General features: G+C 44.8%; 1 protein-coding gene across 1 annotated transcript; it reads left to right on the plus strand.

Annotated features, from left to right (window-relative positions):
- Window positions 1-23692: 23692 nt before the first annotated feature.
- On the plus strand, window positions 23693-24824 carry LOC123186222 (protein FLOWERING LOCUS T-like). The gene is made up of 4 exons (XM_044598007.1): window positions 23693-23881; window positions 24259-24320; window positions 24453-24493; window positions 24601-24824. Exons 1-4 carry the CDS (start codon window positions 23693-23695, stop codon window positions 24822-24824), a joined length of 516 nt encoding a protein of 171 aa, XP_044453942.1.
- The last annotated feature ends 1628 nt before the right edge of the window (window positions 24825-26452 follow it).

Raw genomic sequence — 26452 nt, forward strand, 5'->3', positions numbered from 1 at the left:
TTAGTTCCCGCAGACGGCTTAGTACCGTGCGCGGTACCAAAGGCCCACTCTTAGTCATAGATCGCAGAGTGGCTGTCCGACTAGCAAGAGTGAACGCTGGAGGCCACCCACGCGAAAAACGTCTGGGAAGAAAAACGGTTCGGGTGACCCGGTCGTTTCCTTTACAAGTATCTACTCGGTTGAATCTGCTCCCAGACTCTGAGTACTATATACTCCACTTCACGGCCCACTCTCAGCCACTGACTGCAGAGTGGCTGTCCGGCAAGCAAGAGCACAAGCCAAGAAGTGGAGGGAACACGAAAACGATTAAGGGGGCTCGGACGAAACCGAGTCGGCACCCTCCGCATAAAACTTGCAATGCTAAAAGCAAACATTTGATATATCTGCGTGGACTAACTTTGACTTTTTCATGATCATTTCCATGAACACTCGCCAAAAAACCTCCGCCCAACTTTGCCAAGTTGCCCGGAGGCTTTGGGGCTACTGTCGGAGTAATTGGACACGGATACCCCGAAGACAGCGAAACAAGAATTCAAGTCATCGGGGCTAGCAAAGCCCCTCAGGCCGACTGCTGGCTGCCGACTGCTCCACCAGGCCGACTGCTAGCTGCCGACTGCTCCACCAGGCCGACTGCTGGCTGCCGACTGCTCCACTAGGCCGACTGCTGGCTGTCGACTGCTCCACCAGGCCGACTGCTGGCTGCCGACTACTGGCTGCCGACTCCTCCACCAGGCCGACTTCTGGCTGCCGACTGCTCCACCAGGCCGACTGCTGGCTGCCGACTGCTGGCTACCGACTCCTCCACCAGGCGGACTGCTGGCTGCCGACTCCTCCGCCAGACCGACTGCCCGAAGTCAACTGCAGCCTAACGAGACACCAACGGGACGCCATACCGCGACGTCATCTACAGTGTACCGTGTCCCATGGGTACTAATTTATAAAGTACCCCAGGGGACAAGCATGACATGCACCATGCCTAGACCATGCCACTACATAGCTTGGTTTGTAAGCTATCCAAGGTAGCTTACAACCAACGCTACCACCACCCATGCCTACCACTATATAAGCTAGCTCCATCCATCCATCAGGGGAGAGGCCTCACGCATGCATGCTAGCTAGCAAGATAGCTAGCTAGCACGCACACACACACATGCATGGCCACTAGTTCATACGGCCACTCGGCCATGGGCACGCATGCCCGAGATACAGCTCCAGGAGCAACTCTGTACCAGATATACCACATATACTCAGACATGCAGGATTAGGGGTGTTATCTCTCCGGAGAGCCCCGAACCTGGGTAAACTAGCGTGTGATACTCACATACCCATCCCTGGATATTCCGGCAACAGTCTTGCCCTCACACGAAGCCACCTTGTGGCATATGTCATCTTGCACACCCCCCGTGAGAATACCACGACACACTCTCACCCTTCCACCATTGCTAGCCTCTTTAGAACCGCGCAACTTTCGCCGGTGCCATACACCCACCATATACCTTCCTCAAAACAGCCACCATACCTATCTATTATAGCATTTCCATAGCCATTTCGTGATATATTGTAATGCAACTTCCACCATTCCGTTTATTATGACACACTTCATGATGTCATATTGCTTTACATGATCATGTAGTTGACATCGTATTTGTGGCAAAGCCACCATTCATCATTTTTATACATGTCGCTCTTGAGTCATTGCACATCCCGGTACACCGCCGGAGGCATTCATATAGAGTCATATTTTGTTCTAAGTATTGAGTTGTAAATTCTTCAGTTGTAAGTAAATAAAAGTGTGATGATCTTCATTATTAGAGCATTGACCCATGTGAGGAAAAATAAAAGAGGCCAAAGAAGCCAACGAAAAAAAGAGGCCAAAGAATCCAAACAAAAAATGAGAGAAAAGAGAGAAGAGGCAATGTTACTATCATTTTTGCACACTTGCACTTCAAAGTAGCACCATGATCTTCATGATAGAGAGTCTCCTAGGTTGTCACTTTCATATACTAGTGGGAATTTTTCATTATAGAACTTGGCTTGTATATTCCAATGATGGGCTTCCTCAAATTGTCTTAGGTCTTCGTGAGCTAGCAAGTTAGATGCACATCCACTTAGTTTCTATTCGAGCTTTCGTACACTTATAGCTCTAGTGCATCCGTTACATGGCAATCCCTACTCACTCACATTGATATCTATTGATTGGCATATCCATAGCCCGTTGATACGCCTAGTTGATGTGATACTATCTCCTTCTTTTTTCGTCTTCTCCACAACCACCATATTATATTCCACCTATAGTGCAATGACCATGGCTCACGCTCATGTATCGCGTGAAAGTTGAAAAGGTTTGAGAATACCAAAAGTATGAAACAATTGCTTGGCTTGTCATCGGGGTTGTGCATGATTTGAATATTTTGTGTGATGAAGATGGAGCATATCCAGACTATATGATTTTGTAGGGATAGCTTTCTTTGGCCATGTTATTTTGAGAAGACATGATTGCTTATTAGTATGCTTGAAGTATTATTGTTTTTATGCCAATATTAAACTTTTGTCTTGAATCTTATGGATCTGAACATACATACCACAATAAAGAAAAAAATACATGGATAAATATGTTTGGTAGCATTCCACATCAAAAATTCTGTTTTTATCATTTACCTACTCGAGGACGAGCAGGAATTAAGCTTGGGGATGCTTGATACGTCTCCAAAGTATCTACAATTTTTGATTGTCCCGTCCTATTGTATTATATGTTTTGGATGTTTTATATACATTAATATGCTATTTTGTATTATTTTCGGGACTAACCTATTAACCTAGAGCCCAGTGCCAGTTTCTATTTTTTCGTGTTTTTTAGCTTCGCAGAAAAGGAATATCAAACGGAGTCCAAATGGAATAAAACTTTCGCAATCATTTTTCTTGGACCAGAAGACACCCAGGGGACTTGGAGTCGAAGTCAGAAGAGTCGCGAGGCGGCGACAAGGGTGGAGGGGGCGCCCTGGGGGGGCCTACCTTGCCACCTCCTCGAGACTCCTCTGACCTAGCCCTTGGCCCTATATATTCACATATATTCCAAAGCCTCCAGAAGCATCCACAAAAACACTGTTCCACCGCTGCAACCTTCTGTTCCCATGAGATCCCTTGGGGCCTTTTCTGGCGTCCTGCCGGAGGGGGATTCGATCACAGAGGGCATCTATGTCAACTATATTGCCCTTCCGATGAAGCGTGAGTAGTTTACCTCAGACCTACGGGTCCATAGCTAGTAGCTAGATTGCTTCTTCTCTCTCTCTCTCTCTCTCTCTCTCTCTCTCTCTCTCTTCGATTCTCAATACACTATTATAAAAGGGGGCAATGGTCCAGGCCGGGTCAGCCCATTAGTCCCGATTCAGTCACGAACCGGGACTAATGTGAGCATTGGTCCCGGTTCGTGCGGCTATTTTTATCCCGGTTCACCTTAGCCCTTTAGTCCCGGTTTGAGGCATGAACTGAGACTAAAGGGTCCGATGGAGACAGCCTATGACCTGTTTACAAATCCTCAAATTCTAAAAGGAAAAAAATTTATGCTCAAATTTCAGTTTTTTTTTGAATTTTTGTTAAATCTGGTCAAACTATGGTCAAACTACTTATTCAAGAAGTATTAGTGTTACTAAATAATTATTCAAGAATATTAGTGTTACTAAATAATTATTTCAATTTTTTTGAATTTTGGTCAACTATGGTCAAACTGTGGTCAAACTGTGGTCAAACAATGGTCAAACTACTTATTCAAGAAATATTAGTGTTACTAAATAATTATTTCAGTTTTTTGAATTTTGGTCAAATCTGGTCAAACTATGGTCAAACTAGGGTCAAACTAGGGTCAAACTGTGGTCAAACTACTTATTCAAGAAATATTAGCGTTACTAAATAATTACTGCTTTTTAGAATAATAGTTTCAAACTTCAAACGGTTGAAATGTGTGACTTCATGGCTTCAAGCTAAACTCTGAGGGTTAATAGGATTGACATCTTACTATTTCAGGAAAACAACAAGTGCAGACTTGGAAATGAGGGAGAATAGAACCCAGAAGTTAAGCTGCTCAGGCTGGAGTCGTGCGAGGATGGGTGACCGTTGGGAATTAGATGATTTGAATGATGAGGGGTGATTACAGATTAAAGGTTAAATTGAGCAGTGAGGAGGGTGATTAGAGATTAGAGGTTAAATAATTCAGAATTTGAAATTCTAAAAAAAATTCAAAAAAAAATTCAAAAAATAATCATAAAATTTCCTTTAGTACCAGTTGGTGTTACCAACCGGGACTAAAGGTGGACCTCCAGGCAGCGACCACGTGGAGGGCCTTTAGTCCCGGTTCTAGTTAGAACCGGGACTAAAGGGGGAGGCTTTAGTACCGACCCTTTAGTCCCGGTTCCAGAACCGGGACTAAAGGCCCTTATGAACCGGGACTAAAGGCCCTTATGAACCGGACTAAAGGCCCTTTTTCTACTAGTGATAGCATGTTCTCCTTGATGTTCTTGGAGATCTCTCCGATGTAATCTTCTTTTGCGGCGTGTTTGTCGAGATCCGATGAATTGTGGATTTATGATCAGCTTATCTATGAATATTATTTGAATCTTCTCTGAATTCTTATATGCATGATTTGATATCTTTGTAATTCTCTTCGAACTATCGGTTTGGTGTGGCCAACTAGATTGGTTTTTCTTCCAATGGGAGAATGCTTTACTTGGTTTCATCTTGCAGTTTCCCATGCAGTACAAGTATGAGTACAAGCACATATGCATTCGTTGCTAATAAAAATGGTTTACATCATATGTTCACTATTGCTGAACATGTATCTTACTTAAAGTTACTTTGCATAACTAATACTCTAAGCAGCAGGGTCATCATGTTGAGTAATTATATAGATTATCAGAAATCGGTTACTTGACACGACGTGATACCTATATTTGTAAGTGCATCTAGTGCCACCCCTAGTTGGTTTTGGAGTATTGACGACAAACATAGTTGAGGGACTGATGTGTTTGTGAGAATTGCAGGATAACACAGGTAGAAGTCCCTCATTGATTCGGTTTTCCTACCAGAGATGACCCCTAAAAATGTATGAAGACATTGAAGTCAAAGGTGGTATGTGAAGACATTCACATTGAAGACTATGACAAGAGAAGACATCGCATGAAGACTATGGAGCGCGAAGACTTAGATCTTTCGTAGTTCTTTTTCTTCTTTGTTGAGTCATAGAAACCACCGTACTGTTAAGTGGGGTCCAAGAAAACTAGTCAGAATGACTGAAGTGATGCTTAACCAAAATCCTATGTCTTCGAGTGAAGACTATGAGAGCGAATCTTGTTCAGAGTTGGACAAGTCAGCTTTGCTTGTAGCCCAAGTAAAGTTGCCGTGTGTGTTTGAAATCTGACCGTTGGAACACGTGTCAGTTCCTTAGTGACCCAGGGTCATTTCGGACAAATCAGGTCGGGTTGCCTAGTGGCTATAAATAGCCCACCCCCTACAACCATAAACGGTTGGCTGCTCAGAGTTAAAGTACGGCTTTTGTCGTTTGAGAGCAACCCACCTCGAAGCCTTTGAGAGAGAATTCCTTGAGAGGATAAAGCCCTAACCACCCAGAGCCAAAGAGTGTTAGGCATCACTTAAGTCTTCTTGTCTGTGTGATCTGAAGACTTATTACACTTGAGGACTGTGAATCCTCCAGCCGGTTAGGCGTCGCGTTCTGAGCATCCAAGAGTCATTGTGGATCGCCGGTGAACGAAGTCTGTGAAGGTTTGGAAGTCTACCTTGAAGACTTACCAGAGTGATTGGGTGAGGACTGGGTGTCCTTAGCTCAAGGGGAATAAGGTGAAGACGAGGTCTTCTGAGTTGAATCTCATCCTCCCTAACCAGACGTACAGTTGTCACAGCAACTGGAACTGGTCCAACAAATCATTGTCTTCAACGAGTCACTGGTTTCATCCTTCCCTTCCCTTTACTTACTGTTGGTCCTTGTGAAGTCATTGTACGATTGCATCACCATTTGACTTCACTGAGTGATTACTTGTTCTGATTGGCTTTACAATATCTTCCTACCTGATCCTTACTGCCTAGCTGCTATTAGTCATTGTGCTTTCACTTCATTGAATACTTGACTATGGTTTGCCTAGTGTAGTCTACCTTCCGCTGCATGGTAATAGGTTTATTTCTATCGTTTGTCTTTCGAAACTTCCATGTTTTGAAGACTTTCATAAAAATCGCCTATTCACCCCCCCTCTAGTCGATCACTAGCACTTTCAATTGGTATCAGAGCAAGGTACTCCCTTGTTCTGTGTGATTCGGTTTAACCACCTGGAGTTTTAGCTATGTCGACTGCAGGGATAATTAAAGTCTCCGCTGCGTGCCCCGTCTTCGATGGAACTGAATATCCCTACTGGAAGAATAAGATGCGCATGCATCTTGAAGCCATTGATGTCGACCTATGGTATGTCGTCAAGAACGGCGTTCCCAAGGCTGGAGAAGGTGTCACTGCTGCTGATGTCAAGAAGTTCGTTCAACTGGACTCTACTGCCAAGAATATCATCTGTGGTCATCTGACCAAAGGACAGTATGGCCGCGTGAGTGCTTTGGAAACATCTAAGCTAGTCTGGGACTGGCTCTCCAAGGTCAACGAAGGCGTCTCAACCCAGAGAGATCAGAGAATCAGTGTCCTTCGCAACCTCTTCAACCGCTTCAAGAGAAATGACAATGAGAATGTCCAGCTCACGTTTGATCGACTCACTGACATCACAAATGAGCTTCAAGCCCTCGGCGCTACTGAGATCACCAAGCATGAAGTCGTCAAGACACTCCTGAGATCACTTGACAGTTCGTTTGACACCCTAGCCCTGATGATTCAAGAACGTCCTGATTTCAAGACACTCGATCCGTCTGACATACTTGAAAGGCTCAACACACACGAGTTTCAGCTTTCTGAGAAAAGAGACATCTACGGTCCCAACTATGGGCGAACTCGTGCCTTGAAGGCAAAGGCTGTCTCCTCATCTGAAGAAGAATCTGACAGCAGTTCTGATGATCCTGAAGACATTGGAAGGGAGCTTGCTATGCTTGTGAAGAAGTTCCAAAAATTCACCAAGAAGAAAGGCTTCAGAAAGTCTTCACGATCAAGCTCAAGGAATGATGAAGCTTCTGCTCATGACTACAAGAAGAGAACATGTCACAAGTGCAAGAAACCTGACCACTACATCTCTGAGTGTCCACAGTGGGACAATGAGAACAAGAAGAAGAAGAAGAGCAAGGAGTATGACTCTGACGACAAGAAGAAGAAGAAATACTCAAAATCTTCTTCCAAGTCTTCCTCCAAGTCTTCATCACACAAGAAGAGCTCATCTGGCAAGGCACGTGCGTTTGTTGGCAAGGAAATGGACTCTGAGGATGAGTCCGCTTCTGAGGAGGCGGAGGTGGAGTCCGAGGAGGAGTCCGATTCTGGCATTGCAGGTCTGGCTACAGCATATGTTGCCAAGTCCATCTTCAACACTGAAGACAATGACTTCATCACCGACACCGATGCAAATGACAAGGACTACTCCGCTCCTTCCTACTGCTTCATGGCACGTGGTGCCAAGGTAAACACACGCACTACTCAATATCAAACATCTAGTGACGATGACTCTGATTGTGGTTCCAAACCCAGCTACAAAACACTTTCTAAAATTGCAACTGAACAACAGAAAACCATGGAACACATTCAAAAACTGTTAGACAAAAGCGATGATCTGTTAGATGCTGAAATGACTCGATCTTAGTCCTTAATTGAAGACATAAAAAATCTTCACGTTAAGTATGAGGAACTTGAAAGTCGTCATGAAACGCTCTCAACAGCTCATGAAAGGCTTTCCTATGATTATCTTCAAAGGAAGCAAGATCTTGAGAAATTGAGAGCGGCTCATGAAGATCTTCAAAAGGAAAACGAGTCACTTCGCGCCGAACAGATCAGTTCAGCTCAGGAAGGATTTGAACCACCATGTCTTAAATGCATTGAGCATGATAATGCTACTTCTGTTGCTGAATGCTCTACTGCTGCTACTGTTGCAATATCTTCAACTGTTGATGTGGAAACTAACCCCTCTGCTGAGGACACCACTGCTATTGCTGATGAGAATGCTAGGTTGAAGACACTGCTTGAAACAGGGATGTACAAAAGTCTCAAAGGGCATCAGACACTTTGTGATGTCCTCAAAAGGCAGATCCTGAACCGAAACCCTAGGAAAGAGGGTGTTGGGTTCGTAAGGAAAATGAATGCTGATGGCTCTTACTGGAAACCTGAGCAGTACCCCCAAAAAACATGGGTTGCTGCAAAGGAACCTTCAGCAGATCCATCCACTCTATCTGGATTCACTTGTGCTAACCCCATTGTTATTGATGAATCCTTTGATGCAAACTATAAACTGTTTAAGAATCAGAATGGTGAAGTGTTTGCCAGGTACATTGGTACTAACTGCAGGAATGGACCGCCTATGAAGAAGATCTGGGTGCCGAAAAGGTGTTTGGAGAATCTTCCTGTGAATGTCATCATGACACCACAGGTGAAGAAGACAAACCCAGACCACAGGCTTCATACGGTCCAAAGGCTTCATACAGACAGAGGACTCACCGGAGTCAAACTAACGCAAATGTTTTGCAGGGAAGCCATACTCAGGCCTATGAATATGAGCGCGATCCATTAAACCGCCATGTTCATAAGACCAATAACTATTCTGCTTATTCTTATGAGTACTACTGTCCACCTGCAAGACTTTTTGCTAGGGCTCCAAAGCCAAAGTTCTCAGATGCTGCACTTAGACTCATTGCTTCGAAGCCACCCCTGAAGATGTTGGTGGCTAAGAAAGCTTAACTCTCTTTTATAGGGAAAGGTCTCTAGCCGAAAACCAAAATCGTCTGACACTATTGCTGGGGACCTTAAACATCTTGTAGGGCGCAAGATCAAATGCCCAAATGGTCTTACTATGTACTTTGTTTCTAAATCGCTTGCAACTTCCCCTATCAGTCCTAATCTCGACCTAAGCTTTAATAATCCACTAGTTCGTCAAATGTTTCTACTTCACAATTCTCTTCGTGAAGCCTATCCCCCTAACTGCACTGTAGGGTATGACACCAGCTGCTTCAGAATGGATTATTGATAGTGGGTGTACAAATCACATGACTGGCAAGCGAAGCCTTCTCATGGACTCAACTTTATGTCCATCAGACAAAAGTCACATCACATTTGCCGACACCGGTAAAATCAAGGTATTGGGTCTAGGTAGAGTTGCTTGTTGAATCCCTTGGTTTCAACTTAATGTCTGTCTCAATGCTTTGTGATTTAAAAATGATTGTGATGTTTGGAAAATATCGTTGCCTTGTACTAATGGAATCTGACAAGTCTCTAGTGTTTGAAGGGTATCGAAAAGATGATTTGTATGTTGTAGATTTCTCAGCAGGACCACAACTTGCAGTATGTCTTCTAGCAAAAGCTTCTGAATGCTGGCTCTGGCATCGAAGGCTAGGGCATGCTGGCATGAGGAACCTCCACACTCTTGCAAGGAAGAAGCATGTCATAGGCATCGAGGGTGTCAAGTTCAAGAAGGATCACTTATGCGGTGCCTGTGAAGCAGGAAAGATGACGAGGGCCAAGCATCCCTCGAAGACAATCATGACAATGACTCAACCCTTCGAACTGCTACACATGGATCTTTTCGGTCCCACTCATTACTCAACTCTTACTACTACTGCTTGTCTCTATGGCTTTGTCATTGTTGATGATTATTCAAGATATACTTGGGTGCATATAATCCTTTACAAGACTGAAGTGCAGGATGTCTTCAGACGCTTCGCCAATCGAGCAATGAACAACTATGGCGCTAAGATAAAGCACATCAGAAGTGATAATGGCACTGAATTCAAGAACACTGGCCTTGATACATATCTTGATACTTTGGGCATCACACATGAATTCTCAGCTCCGTACACGCCACAGCAGAATGGCGTCGTCGAATGCAAGAACAGAACACTTATTGAGATGGCTCGAACGATGCTTGATGAATACAAGACTCCAAGAAAATTCTGGCCTGAAGCCATTGACACTGCATGCCATATCATCAACCGTGTTTATCTTCACAAGCTTCTGAACAAGACATCCTATGAGCTCCTTACTGGCAAGAAGCCAAATGTCAGCTACTTCAGAGTATTTGGCGCCAAGTGCTGGATCAAGGATCCACATCACACTTCAAAGTTTGCACCAAAAGCACATGAGGGTTTTATGCTTGGATATGGAAAGGATTCTCACTCCTACAGAGTCTTCAATCTCTTTCATTACAAAGTGGTTGAAACAATGGATGTGCGGTTCGATGAAACTAACGACTCACAAAGGGAGCAACTGCCAAATGTGCTAGATGAAGTTCCATCCAGTGAATCAATCAAACTTATGGGAACTGGAGAAATCATACCTTCTGAAGCTCAACCCGAAGAAGAACTTATCATCTCCGCACCTGATCAACCTGAAGATAATGCTCAGCCTGAAGACAATCCCTCTAACAATGACAATGATCAGCAAGAGCAAAATCTTCGTCCTATACATCCTCGTGTTGCAAATGAAGTGCAGATTGAGAGAATAATCGATAGCATCAATGCACCAGGTCCACTCACTCGTTCAAGGGCAACTCAGCTAGCAAATTTCTGTGGGCACTTCGCATTCGTCTCAATAACAGAACCCAAGAAAGTTGAAGAAGCCTTCATGGAACCTGAATGGATTCAAGCTATGCAAGAAGAGCTTCAACAGTTTGAGCTGAATAATGTATGGGAACTGGTTAAGCGTCCTGATCCTCGGAAGCACAATATAATAGGCACCAAATGGATATATCGCAACAAGCAAGATGAGCATGGTCAAGTTGTCAGAAACAAAGCTCGTCTCGTTGCTCAAGGATACACTCAAGTTGAAGGGATTGACTTCGATGAAACATTTGCTCCTGTGGCTAGACTTGAAGCCATACGCATACTGCTGGCCTATGCAAATCATCACAACATACTTCTATATCAAATGGATGTGAAGAGCGCTTTTCTCAATGGCAAGATTGAAGAAGAAGTATATGTCGCACAACCACCTGGCTTTGAAGATCCAAAACATCCTGACATGGTATACAAGCTCAACAAGGCACTGTATGGCCTCAAACAAGCCCCTCGGGCTTGGTATGACACACTCAAAGACTTCCTGAAGAGCAAAGGCTTCAAATCTGGTTCCCTCGACCCCACTCTCTTCACGAAGACATATGATGGTGAACTGTTTGTGTGTCAAATATATGTGGATGACATTATCTTCGGTTGCACCAATTAAAAATACAATGAAGAGTTTGGATATATGATGCAAGAGCAATATCGGATGTCCATGATGGGTGAGCTGAAGTTCTTTCTTGGTCTTCAAATATGTTAGCAACACAACGGCATCTTTATATCTCAAGAGAAGTATCTTAAAGATTGCCTGAAGAAGTTTGGTATGCAAGACTGCAAAGGTTTCACGACGCCAATGCCAGCCAAACATCATCTAGGTCCCGACGACAATGGTAAAGAGTTTGATCAAAAGGTATACCACTCCATGATTGGTTCCTTACTTTATCTATGTGCATCTAGGCCAGATATTATGCTTAGTGTTTGCATGGGTGCTCGATTCCAAGCGGCACCAAAGGAATCGCATCACTTAGCTGTGAAGCGAATTCTTCGATATTTGGCTTACACCCCAACTCTAGGATTATGGTATCCAAAGGGCTCAGAGTTTGATCTGGTTGGATTATCGGATGCTGATTATGCTGGTGACAAGGTGGATCGCAAGTCTACATCAGGCACATGTCATTTTCTGGGACGATCACTTGTATGTTGGTCTTCAAAGAAGCAGAACTGTGTATCTCTCTCTACTGCTGAATCTGAATACATTGCTGTTGGATCTTGCTGCGCTCAGCTTCTGTGGATGAAGCAAACACTCACAGACTATGGCATTCATCTGAAGCAAGTGCCACTCTACTGCAACAATGAAAGCGCCATCAAGATTGCCAACAACCCAGTTCAGCACTCGAAGACAAAGCACATTGAAATTCGTCATCACTTTCTCAGAGATCATGTTGTGAAGGAAGATATTGATATCATACACGTCAACACTGAAGAGCAATTGGCAGATATCTTCACCAAGCCCTTGGATGAGAAGAGATTTTGCAAGTTACGATGTGAGCTAAATATCTTGGAATCCTCAAATGTCCTGTGATCAGGCACACATCCTAACACTTATGCATATTGATGACTTAGATGTGCAACACATGAAGTAAAGTATATCTTCAATCAATGAAGACATACATTCTAAGTGTGAATACATTAATGTGGAATTTGACTTCGGAGTGCCACGATAATTGTGCGCCGTGTCTGGGTCTAATACTTCCTATACGATGGGTAACGCCACCACCAAATTCTTCTGTTTGAAGTGTTTTACCCATGGCGTTACATTTGCCATGTCTTCACATTTTGTTTGTCTTCATTCTCAACTTGTCCTCATGATTATCTTCACTATGTTGGTTTGATTGTCTTTTTCACATATATATATACATAGTGTTTTGTCCTCTACAGCATTCACTTATAGCTATGTCTTCTTGTTGAATCTTTTGAACTAAGTGAATGTGATCGGACCCTAACCTCTCTATGCTTTCTATCTCAAACTCTATCTCTCCAAATCATATGCATTCTATTGAAACTGTCGAATGTCTTCTCTGCGTCCTTGTCAGCAGAAGATACAGAGACAAACATTAAGTTCGTTTTCAATGCTAATTCCTTCACATGAAACCCGGAGAAGTGGGAACGACCACCCGACAATCCAGGCGTGCGTGGGAACGTGGAACAACCTCCGATAGGTTGCATGATGGCCACGTGTTCTTCAGATGTGAATCGCCAGGGGCACCTGTGTAATAACGCTATGCCGTCCCTGTCCCTATAAATACACGCCTCACCACAGTCATTATCCTTCTTCCACTCTCGCACGAACCCTAGCGCCACCGCTAGCCCTTGACGACGCCGGCGACGAAGCGCTTAGCTGCCGCGACCTCTCCGACGCCGTCTTCACGCCGGCCGCGAACATCGTCTTCTCCGCCGCCGCCGTAGGTGTCCTCCGTCGCCAAGTTAGGGCACGGACGATCGAACTGCTCGGCCTCCTCTTCCACTCCGTCTAGCAGTTCCTTGTGTGGTAAATAAAACTTCCTTTTTACGGCCCCTTTGATCCTATAGATTCGTCACTTTCTACCACAAGCAGTTTCTGTTCACACATGTTGGATCCACTTCATACTGCATCTCTTGTGCCTAGTATGTTCACTTATGCTTCACAAAGTAGTTAGATTCCTCACTTGTACTGATCTGTGGATTCGTACAAATCTGGAACCAACTCCTTATCTATGAGTGAATGTCTTCGCACGATGAGGTCAATGTCTTCTAAACTGATTTATCTTCAAAATCTTCTGAGAATGCATATGACCTCTTCCCCTTCCCTCGCACCTTAATGCTGTCACAGGTACATGTCCGTGGGAGAATCCCTTGGTTCTCATAGTCTGCATTCATTTGCAGAATTCTTACAGCATCATATAAATTCTCCTGAAGCCAGTTCCTGTTTGACTCACAGGCGGAAGCCTTTGAAAGCTTTGAACGTATTGAAGCCATTCAGTTTGAAGTTCATGGCAACAGAGAAATCTGCAAGGAAGGGAGGCAGACAGCGTCGTGGGGAAACATCAAGAGATTTGCCGGATGACCTCTCAGAGCTCTACAAGACAGATCTAGAAGAGGATTATAATCAGTGCAAGACCCGAATCTAGTGGATTCAAAGATATTGGGTAGAACAGTGGTACAAATACAGATTCGTGACCAAGGAATATGCTGAGAAGAGTGCTATCAAAAGTCCTTGGGTGATATTCTCTTCCGAGGCCTTCCACCCAAGAACAGAGCTGAAGCTATTGCTCAGGGTTTCTATCCGTGTATGGTCCGTGGACCTCAGCCTGAAGATGCCGACCCATCATCACTGCTATGGTGTCGTGACGATAATCTCTTCAAGCGCAACTTCCAGAATGCAAAGGCATCGGCCAAGGAAAACAAGAAGTCATTGGGACTAGACTTCAACCCTGGTCCCTCTGCTCCCCGGGCTGACGGCACACGCGATGCAGAACCGAATGTCATCGGTCCTTTCTACAACCTTGAAGGCCTCATCACTCACATCTCAGTTCAAGGTGCCAAAGTGGATCATTCTGATGATGATGCTGGCACTGATGAAGCCCCAGCTCCTACTCCAAAGCCGCAGAAGCCAAAGAAGGCTAAGGCTTCAAAATCAGCTGCTCCACCAAAAATCTCACGGGTGAAGCCACTGGCTACTGCACCTCCTGAAGACAGTGTGTAGTCTGAAGATTTGTCACGCATCTCCAAGACCTCAAGAGTGCCTCTGCAGCACACCAGCCAAGAACTAACTGCTGCTGCCATTCTGCGCAACGATGCCATTGATCTGTCCAGTGATGAAGATCTGGTAGATGACACTCTTGAGCAACTGATCAAGAGTAAAGAAGAAGCAGAAATCTTCAACAATTTGCCTCTCTTTGACGTGGCAATCATCCACGACTTCATCGATGAGTGGTTTGAAACGCCCAACCTCAGCTTTGAAGACCTGCAACTTCCCATTGGTCTCAGTGTCACCTTCCATGACGCCATTGCTTCAGAGCTAGCTCTAGCTCAGCGCATCGTTGAACTGAAGCAGAAGATTGACTTTGAGAAAGCTCAGTTCAAGACGCATATGGCCATGCTCAGCGTGCAAGAGGTCAAGAACTTCAAGATCATGCTGCACGAGCTCAAGGAAGCCTTTCTCAAGAAACGTGCGGAAGCTCAAGGTTCTTGTGAACGCATGAAGAGCCTAGACTGACAAGTGTGTGCAAGTATACAATGAGGCTGAGAAGCGCAAGGCCCTTGGTCGTCCTGGCATTGACCCCAGGATGGCTGCAAAGAAGAAGAAGAAGCCAACTGTGGCCGCACCGGACGCACCAAGGTAGGAAGCACATCCCATTGTCTTCACAGCCAGCATGACTGGCTCGAAGCCAAAAGCCAGGTCTACCGCTTCAGAACTAAAGAAGACGCGGACTGCTGAGGCTGAAGCCAGAAAGAGGAAACATCCTGAAGCCTCTGCTGCTGCTCCCTCCAAGAAGAAGCGCAAGACCAAGAAGGATCGGGCTGCTCCCACAGAGCCCTTAATTGTTGAACCTATCTCCATGGTTCGCCCTGCCACCGAACATCAAGAGCGCCAACTGACTATCCATGAGCCTACTTTCACAGAGTCTCATGAAGCTGAAGACATTGGTCACCATGACCATGTTGAAGATGATGTAGTTCTTCCTCAGATCGAGCACCAACAGGTATCATCGCCTATGCTTACGCACAGCGAACTCATCAGCACTGGTCGTCCTCTGACGCCAATTGCTCAGGATGCAACATGGGCTGATCACCCACAACAACAAGTCACACCACCCCGGCAAGAAGAAGAAGATGACCTTGAGGCCCAGCCAACTCCATCTCCAAAGGCGTCGCCAGCGTTACGCAGGCTTCGCATAGGACCAAGGTCTCAAGTCTCCGAGTCTGAGGCTAAAACTGCTGAAGACATTCCGGCTGCATCAGCCGATGACACCCAAGAAGAAGAACGTGTTCCTACTCCCCCAACTACTGAAGAAGCTGTTCTCGAGGAGAACGTGTTTGTGCCCGACCCTCCAGCTCATCAAGTGGAGGTAGAAAATCTTGAGGCTGCCACCACCAACACCAATGAAGCCACTGACGTTGTCATGGCTGAAGCAAATGTGGAGCCTACACCAACCCAAGAACCAGAAGTCAGCGAAGCCAATGATGCTACTGCTCCTGTTCCTGCGCCTGCTGCTGGTCCTCAGTTTGACTATCATATTGAGCATAGGCCTCAGGTACAGAAGCCAATGCCAAGGTTGCCCAGGTTTCCAGGTCCTGCATCAGCACCTGGATCCTTTAATGTCAACGGCTTCAAAGCAGACAACACCTTCTTCAATAGCTCCAAGAACCCCTACTCAAGGGAACGAATATCTTCTGATCGGTTCTAGAGCTATCCGCAGTGAAGCTATTACTCCTGCATTCTGTACAATCAAGGTCGCATCTTCCCACATATGCGTCTTGACACCGAAGCAATAGCTGGTCTGCCCTGTTTGGAAGAAGCTCTGGATTGCTTCAAAGAGGTTGGATTGTTGCCTTTCGTCACCGACCAAGAGCACTAGAATGAAGAGTTGCTGCTCCAATTTTATGCCACACTTCACATACGTGGTTACAACAGAGATCCGAAGTCTTGGGTCCTTGTGTAGATGACAGGAAATGTTCATCACGAAGCCAAAGCCTTTGATATCATTGAGCTCACTGGTCTGCCCACTCCTGGAGATCTCTATGAACCTGGATGTCAACTTCACAGTGAAGCTATGGAGAGCATCTTTCAGAAGCCTGAACCGAACATGAGTCAGATGCTCAGTATGATGAAGCCTTTGCCACAAGACGCTGCATATCCTAAGGAGTTCCTTGTTGAAGACCTTGGAGTATCTGCCAAGGACTATCTATCACATTATAAGGCGAACTCTCTGGCCCATCAAAGGACATTCTCCACATGCCAAGCTGGAAGGTGCAATGAAGACTTTGGTCTTCTATATTCTTCATGGAAAATGCTTCAATGCACAAGACTTCTTCATCCGCCAACTTGCTGCATTAGGATCTGATCTTTTTGGCTTGAAGTTCTACGCTCCATGGATAATGCGGCTGGTTAAACTCCACTCAGCTATCTCATATCAGCCATTTGCTCGCAATCATCGAATCTTTTTGCCTGATGTGGATATGTCCGTTGAAGCCATTTATCCTGAGCCTGCCAAGGAACCTATTAGTCTTCAGAATGCGGAGCATCAAAGTTTCACTCAGAACATTGAAGGAGTTGAAGCAGTCACTCGTGTTTATCCTCTGGCTGGTACTACACGTGCACCTCATCGTGCTCTTACTGAAGCCACTGAAAGCACTATTGTCCAACGACCCAAGAAGCGATCTCATGTTCACAATGACCGAGAGCTTCTGGTTGCTCTTCATCAGAAACAGGATAGGCATCATGACTGGCTGAAGCGCCAAATGCAAAGCCTCTTGGTGGATGTCAACCGCATTCGCAATCTTGCCACCAAGAATGCCTTTGTTGCCCATGAAACTTGTCGGCATACATGGAAAGGGCTGACGCTTATGTGTCCTAAGGATGATCTTCAAGAGCATGGCTTCTCTGAACGTTTCAAGTTTGACTCCACACCTCCCCGAAGGGCTGTGCTGCGACAAACTCCATCTCTTGAAGACTCTGAGTTTTCTTCCTCTGCGGCAACTGTGAATGCCAGAGTGATCGAGGACGAAGATGATGCCACTTCACCACCCCGTACTTCTGCACGCCTCGACACTGCCCCAAGTTCTTTTGCACCGCCGAACACCACCGATGACCCTGTTGCTTCACCTACTCTTCGTGGGAACGAGTAGATGCTCTATGTCTTCAAACCTTTTTGGTCCTCACTGACAAAAGGGGGAGAAGCTTATGAGTTTGATAGTCTTCAAGCGGGTCCATATGGGTGGTTACTTTATGTTTGCCTAGTGTTTACAACTCTCGTTTTGATACATTTGGTTCTTTGAGTTGTAACACTTAAACTCGATGGTCGTCTGCTACTTATTTGCTATTTTGTGATGCGATGATAAATTCCGCACTTAGATCATTTTGCAGACGTCCATTTTTCATTATGCATGTTCATTATCTTCACATACCTTTCATGCATGATGAGTTGTCATCATAAGTTGAAGAGGATCTCCACAAGTACAACCTGCCATGTGCATTTGCATTCCAAAAGCAAATTACTTATATGCACATCTTCAGGGGGAGCCCTTGCAACTTATGAAAACAATTCCTTATCCTTTACAATTTCACATATTATATTCCCCGTTGAAAACTTCAACTAGTTTGTCATCAATCACCAAAAAGGGGGAGATTGTAAGTGCATCTAGTGCCACCCCTAGTTGGTTTTGGAGTATTGACGACAAACCTAGTTGAGGGACTAATGTGTGTGTGAGAATTGCAGGATAACACAGGTAGAAGTCCCTCATTGATTCGGTTTTCCTACCAGAGATGACCCCTAAAAATGTATGAAGACATTGAAGTCAAAGGTGGTATGTGAAGACATTCACATTGAAGACTATGACAAGAGAAGACATCGCATGAAGACTATGGAGCGCGAAGTCTTAGATCTTTCGTAGTTCTTTTTCTTCTTTGTTGAGTCATAGGAACCACCGTACTGTTAAGTGGGGTCCAAAAAAACCAGTCAGAATGACTGAAGTGATGCTTAACCAAAAATCCTATGTCTTCGAGTGAAGACTATGAGAGCGAATCGTGTTCAGAGTTGGACAAGTCAGCTTTGCTTGTAGCCCAAGTAAAGTTGCCGTGTGTGTTTGAAATCTGACCATTGGAACACGTGTCAGTTCCTTAGTGACCCAGGATCATTTCAGACAAATCAGGTCGGGTTGCCTAGTGGCTATAAATAGCCCACCCCCTACAACCATATGGTTGGCTGCTCAGAGTTAAAGTACGTCTTTTGTCGTTTGAGAGCAACCCACCTCGAAGCCTTTGAGAGAGAATTCCTTGAGAGGATAAAGCCCTAATCACCCAGAGCCAAAGAGTGTTAGGCATCACTTAAGTCTTCTTGTCTGTGTGATCTGAAGACTTATTACACTTGAGGACTGTGAATCCTCCAGCCGGTTAGGCGTCGCGTTCTGAGCATCCAAGAGTCATTGTGGATCCCCGGTGAACGAAGTCTGTGAAGGTTTGGAAGTCTACCTTGAAGGCTTACCAGAGTGATTGGGTGAGGACTGGGTGTCCTTAGCTCAAGGGGAATAAGGTGAAGACGAGGTCTTCTGAGTTGAATCTCAGCCTCCATAACCAGACGTACAGTTGTTACAGCAACTAGAACTGGTCCAACAAATCATTGTCTTCAACGAGTCACTGGTTTCATCCTTCCCTTCCCTTTACTTAATGTTGGTCCTTGTGAAGTCATTGTATGATTGCATCACCATTTGGCTTCACTGAGTGATTACTTGTTCTGATTGGCTTTACAATATCTTCCTACTTGATCCATACTACCTAGCTGCTATTAGTCATTGCGCTTTCACTTCATTGAATACTTGACTATGGTTTGCCTAGTGTAGTCTACCTTCCGCTTCATGGTAATAGGTTTATTTCTATCGTTTGTTTTCGAAACTTCCATGTTTTGAAGACTTTCATAAAAATCGCCGATTCACCCCCTCCCTCTAGTCGATCACTAGCACTTTCAATATTACATAATCATTGCCTTGGATATCGTCATAACTTTGCGATTTTTTATCAATTGCTCGACGGTAATTTGTTCACCCACCATATTATTTACCTTCAAGAGAGAAGCCTCTTGTGAAACCTACGCCCCCGGGTCTATTTGCCATCATATTAGTTTCCGATCTATTATTTTATAATCTTTTATTTCCAGATCTATAAACCAAAAAATATTTTATCTTTCATTTTATTTATCTATCTCTATCAGATCTCACCTTTGCAAGTGATCGTGAAGGGATTGACAACCCCTTTATCGCGTTGGGTGCAAGTGTTTGATTGTTTGTGCATGTATTGGTGATTTGCGTGTTCTTCTCCTACTGGATTGATACCTTAGTTCTTAACTGAGGGAAATACTTATCTCTACTTTGTTGCATCACCCTTTCCTGTTTAAGGAAAAACCAACAGAAGCTCAAGAAGTAGCAGTATACAGTTCATGGAAAAACGGCTCTGCGGGCTGGCGCGGGCGGTGGCAGAGTCAGACCCCGCAAATCCGTAAATCGGTAATTTACGTTTCAATTTTCGGCATGAAAACACATTTCTTTACTTCTTTATTTTCTTCAAGGGCATTGGATACATAATAATTCATCAAATCTTTGCTAGAATAGTAAGATGAAACAAAACAAGAACCACAATTAGACATTTTAGAAGATATCCAACTTCCATAACTGCTCCCACTAGTTGGACCAACATCTTCTCCATGCATTCGATGTTGATCTGCGGATTCTTGATCTTGCATTCTTCATTCTTTTTTTGGTTCTAAAGAAGTAGACATTACTTCCCCTCTAGTTCCTTCTCTAATTGCACATGCAGCCGCATCATTACCCTCAATTATACCAAGGTGTGCACGAACATCTATTAAGTTTCTTTCTATCAATAAATAAATAAATTCTCCTTCCCAAAACCAAAATGAGCATCCATCTTCCTACACACATGACCATCTCAATAAGCTATCAAAATTGAACGAATAGGTTGACAAAGACGAATGAAAACAACAACATACCCCGTCGTTTTCGCATTTGAAGAATACTCATTCGGGGTGGTTCGGCGTGCTAGATGTTAGCCACAACACTGTCCGCGTGCAGTCATCGCACTGTGCGAGCGCCGAGCCTGGGCGACGGCCGGCTGAATCCTTGCCGGCAAACCTATGACGACCGCTAGAGGACAAACCAGTACCTGCATGCGGCGCTGGGGCTTTGCCGGAGCTGCGCGGGGTGCTCCCGGACCAATCCATGGCCCGGCGCAGCCACCGGTGGCCGGAAACACCAAATCCGGCGGCCGCGACAAACAGTCGCGGATCTGCAGCTTTCCGGCCGGCCGAGGTAGGAGGAATTGGTGGACGACAATCTCGGGCACGTGGCGGCCCGCCGGCGTGATCCCGCCAGCTGGTGTGGCCGGAATCGTTAGCGGTGGCCCGACGGTGGTGACTGGGGAAAAGCACGGGCTGAAATGCCCCCTCCCGCCAACTGCTACCGCTATATACAGGGCACCGACAGAGCGAGGGGGAGAACCCGCATTTTCGTGGGTTGGGATGAGAATTTTGCCGTACCCGTAATTTTTTTATAGATCAGATGCATTTGCGGGATTTGATCGGACAATATTTTCCACACTGACCCGTATTTTGACAGTTATTTTACGAATCGGGACATTATACGGGGTCTGCTAGAGATGCTCTAATATCACCCGCCGCCACAATGGCGGGCACCGAGCGGCAAGCGACAAACCCTATCTTAACACCAACACTGTTGCACGAGAGAGAAGATTCCCGAGTCAATTCTGTCGCTTGCCAGGCCCAGCCACGGAGGAGATGTACGAGTGGCCGTGGTGCCGGTGCGTGTGCAAACCTTTCCGATGGAAAGGCGTCCGTCGGCAAAATCACCATCAAGCGTGCCGGGGGAGCCGCTGCATGCGCTGCCTAGACGCCACGCACCGATGATCACGTGATCACGCATCCTGTGCATAAACTGTCGTGGTTGCGGCGCGCGGCAAGCGTATATATCCCACTACAAGTTGCGGCGCGCGGCAACATATGTGCATGGCTCCCTTTGCCCCTGCAGCCGCTCTCGCGCCCGCGCTGACCCGATCACATATCTTTTGTTTTTGTCGTCTGATCCGATCCGATTGACCAATCTAGCTAATCATTCGCTGTCGCCCTCGACATCACGTGCTTGTGTCGGCAACCAAACTAGTACGTACACGCGCACGCAAAACCGTCGTCGAGTAGGTTTCCTTGTTATATGGGTATGATACATATTAAAATGCTTTCCGAAATGATCATAAATTTAAAAGTTGTTGATGAATTTTTAAAACGTCCACACATTTTCAAAATATTCATGTATTTCTATAAAGAAAAATAAAAAAGGGAACATGTATTTAAAAAAAAGAACAGGAGAAAAAATCTTGTAGGGGGAAACATGCACACAAATTGAACCGAAATAGGAAGAAATATCCTACATGGACCAGCCCAATAGCGCCCACGGTAATGCGCGTTTGCTCGACCACCCATCGTATGAGCGAAATAGGAATCGCGTCACGCTCCTAAAAGGCCATCAAAGTTTCCATGATGCTGAAATTGGGAATTTCATCAATTTTTTGTAAACTCTATCATGAGAATCGGCAATTTTTTGTCAACGGATGCTCTTATTACACTCGTAAACTTTGAAGGATCAGAACCCACTATGTAGCATCTACATTGAGAGGGGTGTCGTGGGACACTATGTGCATGCGGAAGTTTCTTGGTGGACCCAGATTGTGATTTCATGGAAGCAACTTTGGGAGGCCATCCCTCCCAAATCCAGAGCACCATTCTAGAGGGACGAGATGCGTTGAAAGTTGGCGTAGTTCAAAGAACTGGAGATGGAGCAAGCATGGGAGTATGTCAGCGTAATTGGTTACCGACTTACCGTGCAGTTCTAGACTCCTCCCCATGGTTGCCTTGTTGTCCAATCCTCCCCATTTGGTTTCTCAACTGATAAATCACATGGCATTTCTTGGATATTCTTCAACAACATTTCTTGCCAATGGATATTGATGTTATCAAGTCCATACTAATATGTACCTCGAACCAGGATGACTCATGGGCCTGACATTTTGAGAAGTCAGGAAACTTCGTTGTAAGATTGGCTATATAATGGCCTCTTTGATTCGCAGGATTTTAAAAATGTAGGATTTGGAAAAGTACAGGGTTGAAGTGGCATGCACACTTGAATCCTATAAGATTAGCAAGGAGTGCTTGATGACACAGGAAAAACAAAGAAATTATGAAAAGAGGTTGGAGTAGATGTTAGATTCCCTATAAAATGTAGTACAAAAAATTCCATAGGAAAAATTCCTATGGGATCCAATCCTATAAATCAAAGAACCACACAGAAAAAATTTCTAAGGATTTTTTTGCGAGTGACAAATTTCTAAGGATTTCAATCCTTCATAAATCCTATAGAATTCCTTTGAACCAAAGGAGCCCTAAAAGAGTATGGTGACAACTAAGAAAACTCATGAAGCTTGGCTAGAGAATCAGTCATCTTCTTCGATGACTGAACAAAAAGAATGGTGCACCACCTGGAAAACAAAGGTGCCTAGAAAAATCGGCGTCTTCCTTTGGAGACTAGCGCACCAATCCATCCCGACGGGGAGTGAGGCATCATCGGGACATGGCTACCACATGGGATTGTTCTTTCTGGAATGCTTCAGACCATGACCGGCGTTATTCCCTTTTGGACTGTGCTATGGCTCGCAGCGTTTGGGCAAGTGAAGTGCTACCAGATTGACCCTAAAAAAGGAACTGCGTCCTGCTCCAAAAAGGGCCAGGAATCATATCATACATTTTGTAAGTCCGTACTTGGTGCCAGGTCGCAACAAGTCAGTCGTCCGATCGTAATGCATACTCTATGGCGGCAATACTTCAGCCGTCCGATCAGAAATCAGGTGGGAGCCGCCACAGGTTCTCACGATGTGACATGTCAACACTTTATGCGTGAAACACACTTTTAATCCGGTATTTCAAGCGCTGATTAGTCTAGGACTTGCGAAAAGGCACACCACACGTCGTATCCTTTGAACCACAGTCACACCGAATATATTATGCGTGCGCCGGAATTTCACTGGGAGGCCTATAAATAGCATGTTACACCGCTGCAGACGCCATATAACACCAAGCTTTCACGTACGGCAACACACTGCTGGCTAGCCACATCTAAACCTAATCAAGTGCTCAGCTGAAGTATAACAGCCGAGCTCGGCCGGCGGTGATCGAGCATGTCGAGGGATCCGCTGATCGTCGGAAGGATCGTCGGCGACATCGTCGACTACTTCGACGCGTCGGCGCGGCTGAGGGTGCTGTACAGCTACCGCGAGATCACCAATGGGTCCGAGCTGAGGCCGTCGCAGGTGGCGAACCAGCCGACGGTGCAGATCACAGGACGGCCCGGATCACTCTACACGCTGGTGAGTGCTCATATATACGTTATACGATTGATCTCGGTTTTTTTTAACGGAAGTGCTAAATCTCAGTCGAACTAAGACTTCGAAGTCTTAGTCGATACTGTATTCATTAGATTTTACTTGAAGATCCGTGTAAAATTTTCTTTGAAGTTCTTCTTTCTTCTTTTTTTTAAAATTCTATTCATTGACAGAAACTTCGTTAAGTCTCAGTCAAATTAGATCTAGCCACATTCTTTTTCAAAATTATCGTAGTTCGTTTTTATCATGCATGCATGTACGCACTCGGCCTTAGTTTAAGGAAGGTGGTACAAACATTTACATGTGTCTATCTATGTTTATGCGCGCATAAGTAATGTGATGGCATGCTTATTTGTTACAAGGTGATGGTAGACCCTGACGTACCTAGTCCAAGCAATCCTTCCCAACGGGAGTACCTCCACTGGTACGTGCATGATCATGCACTACAAAAATATCACTCAGTTTTTCTCAAAAAGAAAATCACTCATTAGTACCTACGCTGGCACCAGCTTGTTAAGCTAATTAACCAAGTTTAATTTCTTGCCTACACATATAGGTTGGTCACAGACATACCAGAACGAGGTGACGTCAGCTGTGGTAAGAAATTAATCTATCTCCTTGTCTTTTATATGAAGGAAAAAAACCACCCAGCCGGCATTAATCCTGTGGAAACCATTAAGACCTTTGTGTGTTTGTGCATGCAGGAACTGAGGTGGTGCCGTACGAGAGACCACAGCCGACGGCGGGGATCCACCGTGTGGCATTCGTGGTGTTCCGGCAGGCGGCGCAGGCGATCTACGCACCAGGGTGGCGCTCCAACTTCGTAACCAGGGACATTGCGGAGTGCTACAGCCTCGGCGCTCCGGTCGCCGCCGCCTACTTCAACTGCCAGAGGGAGGGCAGCTGCGGTGGCCGGAGGTACCGGTGAAGCAAGCTGGTTCTACGTACGCACGCACGCACGATCGCTCCATACACAATATGTGCAAGCTAGGTGTAGCTGCTTGTAATACATCCGGTGTACTACTGGCTAGCTATCTCGACCGGCCGTATGTAATTGTCCGAATATATATTGTGCACTTGGTGCATGGCCTAAACAAAGCATTAAATAATTTTAGGGAGCGTCTGTAACTCATCTACACCTGACATCATTGTGATTTGAACTGGATCTTTCACCCTTCGTCACCCTCGTTTGCGTTGACTTTTTTTTACTTGGTACTAGAAAATTGCCCGTGCGTTGCAACGGGTACATAAATATTTTATATTTAATCAATGTGATTTATTTAGCATGGTTCTCGCATTGTGCTAGAGAACCGAAATAAGAGATGCGAGATCACAATTTGTCAAATGAATACACAATCAACTGTCATTTTTCTTTTTTCAGCTATGACACAAAGCAACGTCCAATCTTTCAATTCCCATTTCAATTATATTGGCAATATAGCTATATTTCTAGTGGTTACAATACCAATAGTGCACTGAAGTGCACCATATAGTCATACCACACGCATCAATTCACAAGCAACTGATTTGAATATGTGAAAGTAAAAAAAAAGGAAAATTTAGTATACCTTTGGCACCCGCAAAAGAATCAGTAGAACTTTGGATCAAAAAAGTACATCGGAAGGTCTTGTTAGTTGCAACTCTTGCACAAGAGTACTCCTTATGCAAGCCAAAAATATATTGGCAGCGTGTGCTTATCTAATAGATCAAGGGCAAGCAAAAGCAATCGTTCCCAGATGCCCTGAATCTTCCTCGGCAAAGACCTTGCATTGCAAGTTGTTGCAGTAGAGAATCACCATGTATGCTGCCGCCTACACACCCCTGCAGCAGCAAATAATGCACACCGGCTCAATATAGGGAGTTGCAGAGAGAAAGCGAGCTGCCGCTCTACTCACATCCAGTAATAAGTATGTTCTTTTTAAGTAGAAGGGATGAGATTAATTAGATTTTTCACTTTTGTATATTGGCACCTTGAATTCCAGTGGTTCTTGCACTTATTTTTGGCCGGGCTACACTATCATGTTCACAATGGAACACAATGTCTATACTTTTACATAAAAATCTACAGGGGAATATGAGCTGCCAACCATCATTCATGTACACTTTGATCTGAGAACCTGCTGTAGGCAAGTGAAAACTGTTTCTGAATTTCAGAAAGGAAATGGAAAAGAGGGTATGTGTTATATACCTTCAGAGTTTGTCTTCATCGAAAACCTTTCCAAGCGAACAACTATGAATTAAGAAACTGTATTTATAATGCACAAACATTCTCTTCATAAAAATCCATGCATTAACCATCGGGGAGCTCTTCCATATCCTTGCAAAAGTAGTGTGGTTATGTTAGCAACAACTGAAGAGAACACGTATATTTATCTTAGCATCCCAGTGGCAAGGATAAATATTAAGAAACAATATGCACTATAACACAACTAATTAATCAGAGCAATTCACTTCCTGTAACCGGAGATCTGTAAATAGTAGGTATTCAATCACACTACAATCACAACTGCATATGCATCTCGAATGCCACCATTTGAGCATCATGCACGCCTAGCC

The sequence above is a fragment of the Triticum aestivum genome, chromosome 2A (genome assembly GCF_018294505.1).
Source record: "Triticum aestivum cultivar Chinese Spring chromosome 2A, IWGSC CS RefSeq v2.1, whole genome shotgun sequence".
In the NCBI taxonomy this organism is placed as follows: domain Eukaryota; kingdom Viridiplantae; phylum Streptophyta; class Magnoliopsida; order Poales; family Poaceae; genus Triticum; species Triticum aestivum.

What these genes read in the sequence shown, in the direction of transcription:
- LOC123186222 (XM_044598007.1), top strand. Translation starts at nt 23,693, where the DNA reads ATGTCGAGGGATCCGCTGATCGTCGGAAGGATCGTCGGCGACATCGTC. An exon ending in CAACGGGAGTACCTCCACTG is followed by an intron (nt 24,321 to 24,452) that starts GTACGTGCATGA and finishes CTACACATATAG; the next exon opens with GTTGGTCACAGACATACCAG. An exon ending in ACGAGGTGACGTCAGCTGTG is followed by an intron (nt 24,494 to 24,600) that starts GTAAGAAATTAA and finishes TTGTGCATGCAG; the next exon opens with GAACTGAGGTGGTGCCGTAC.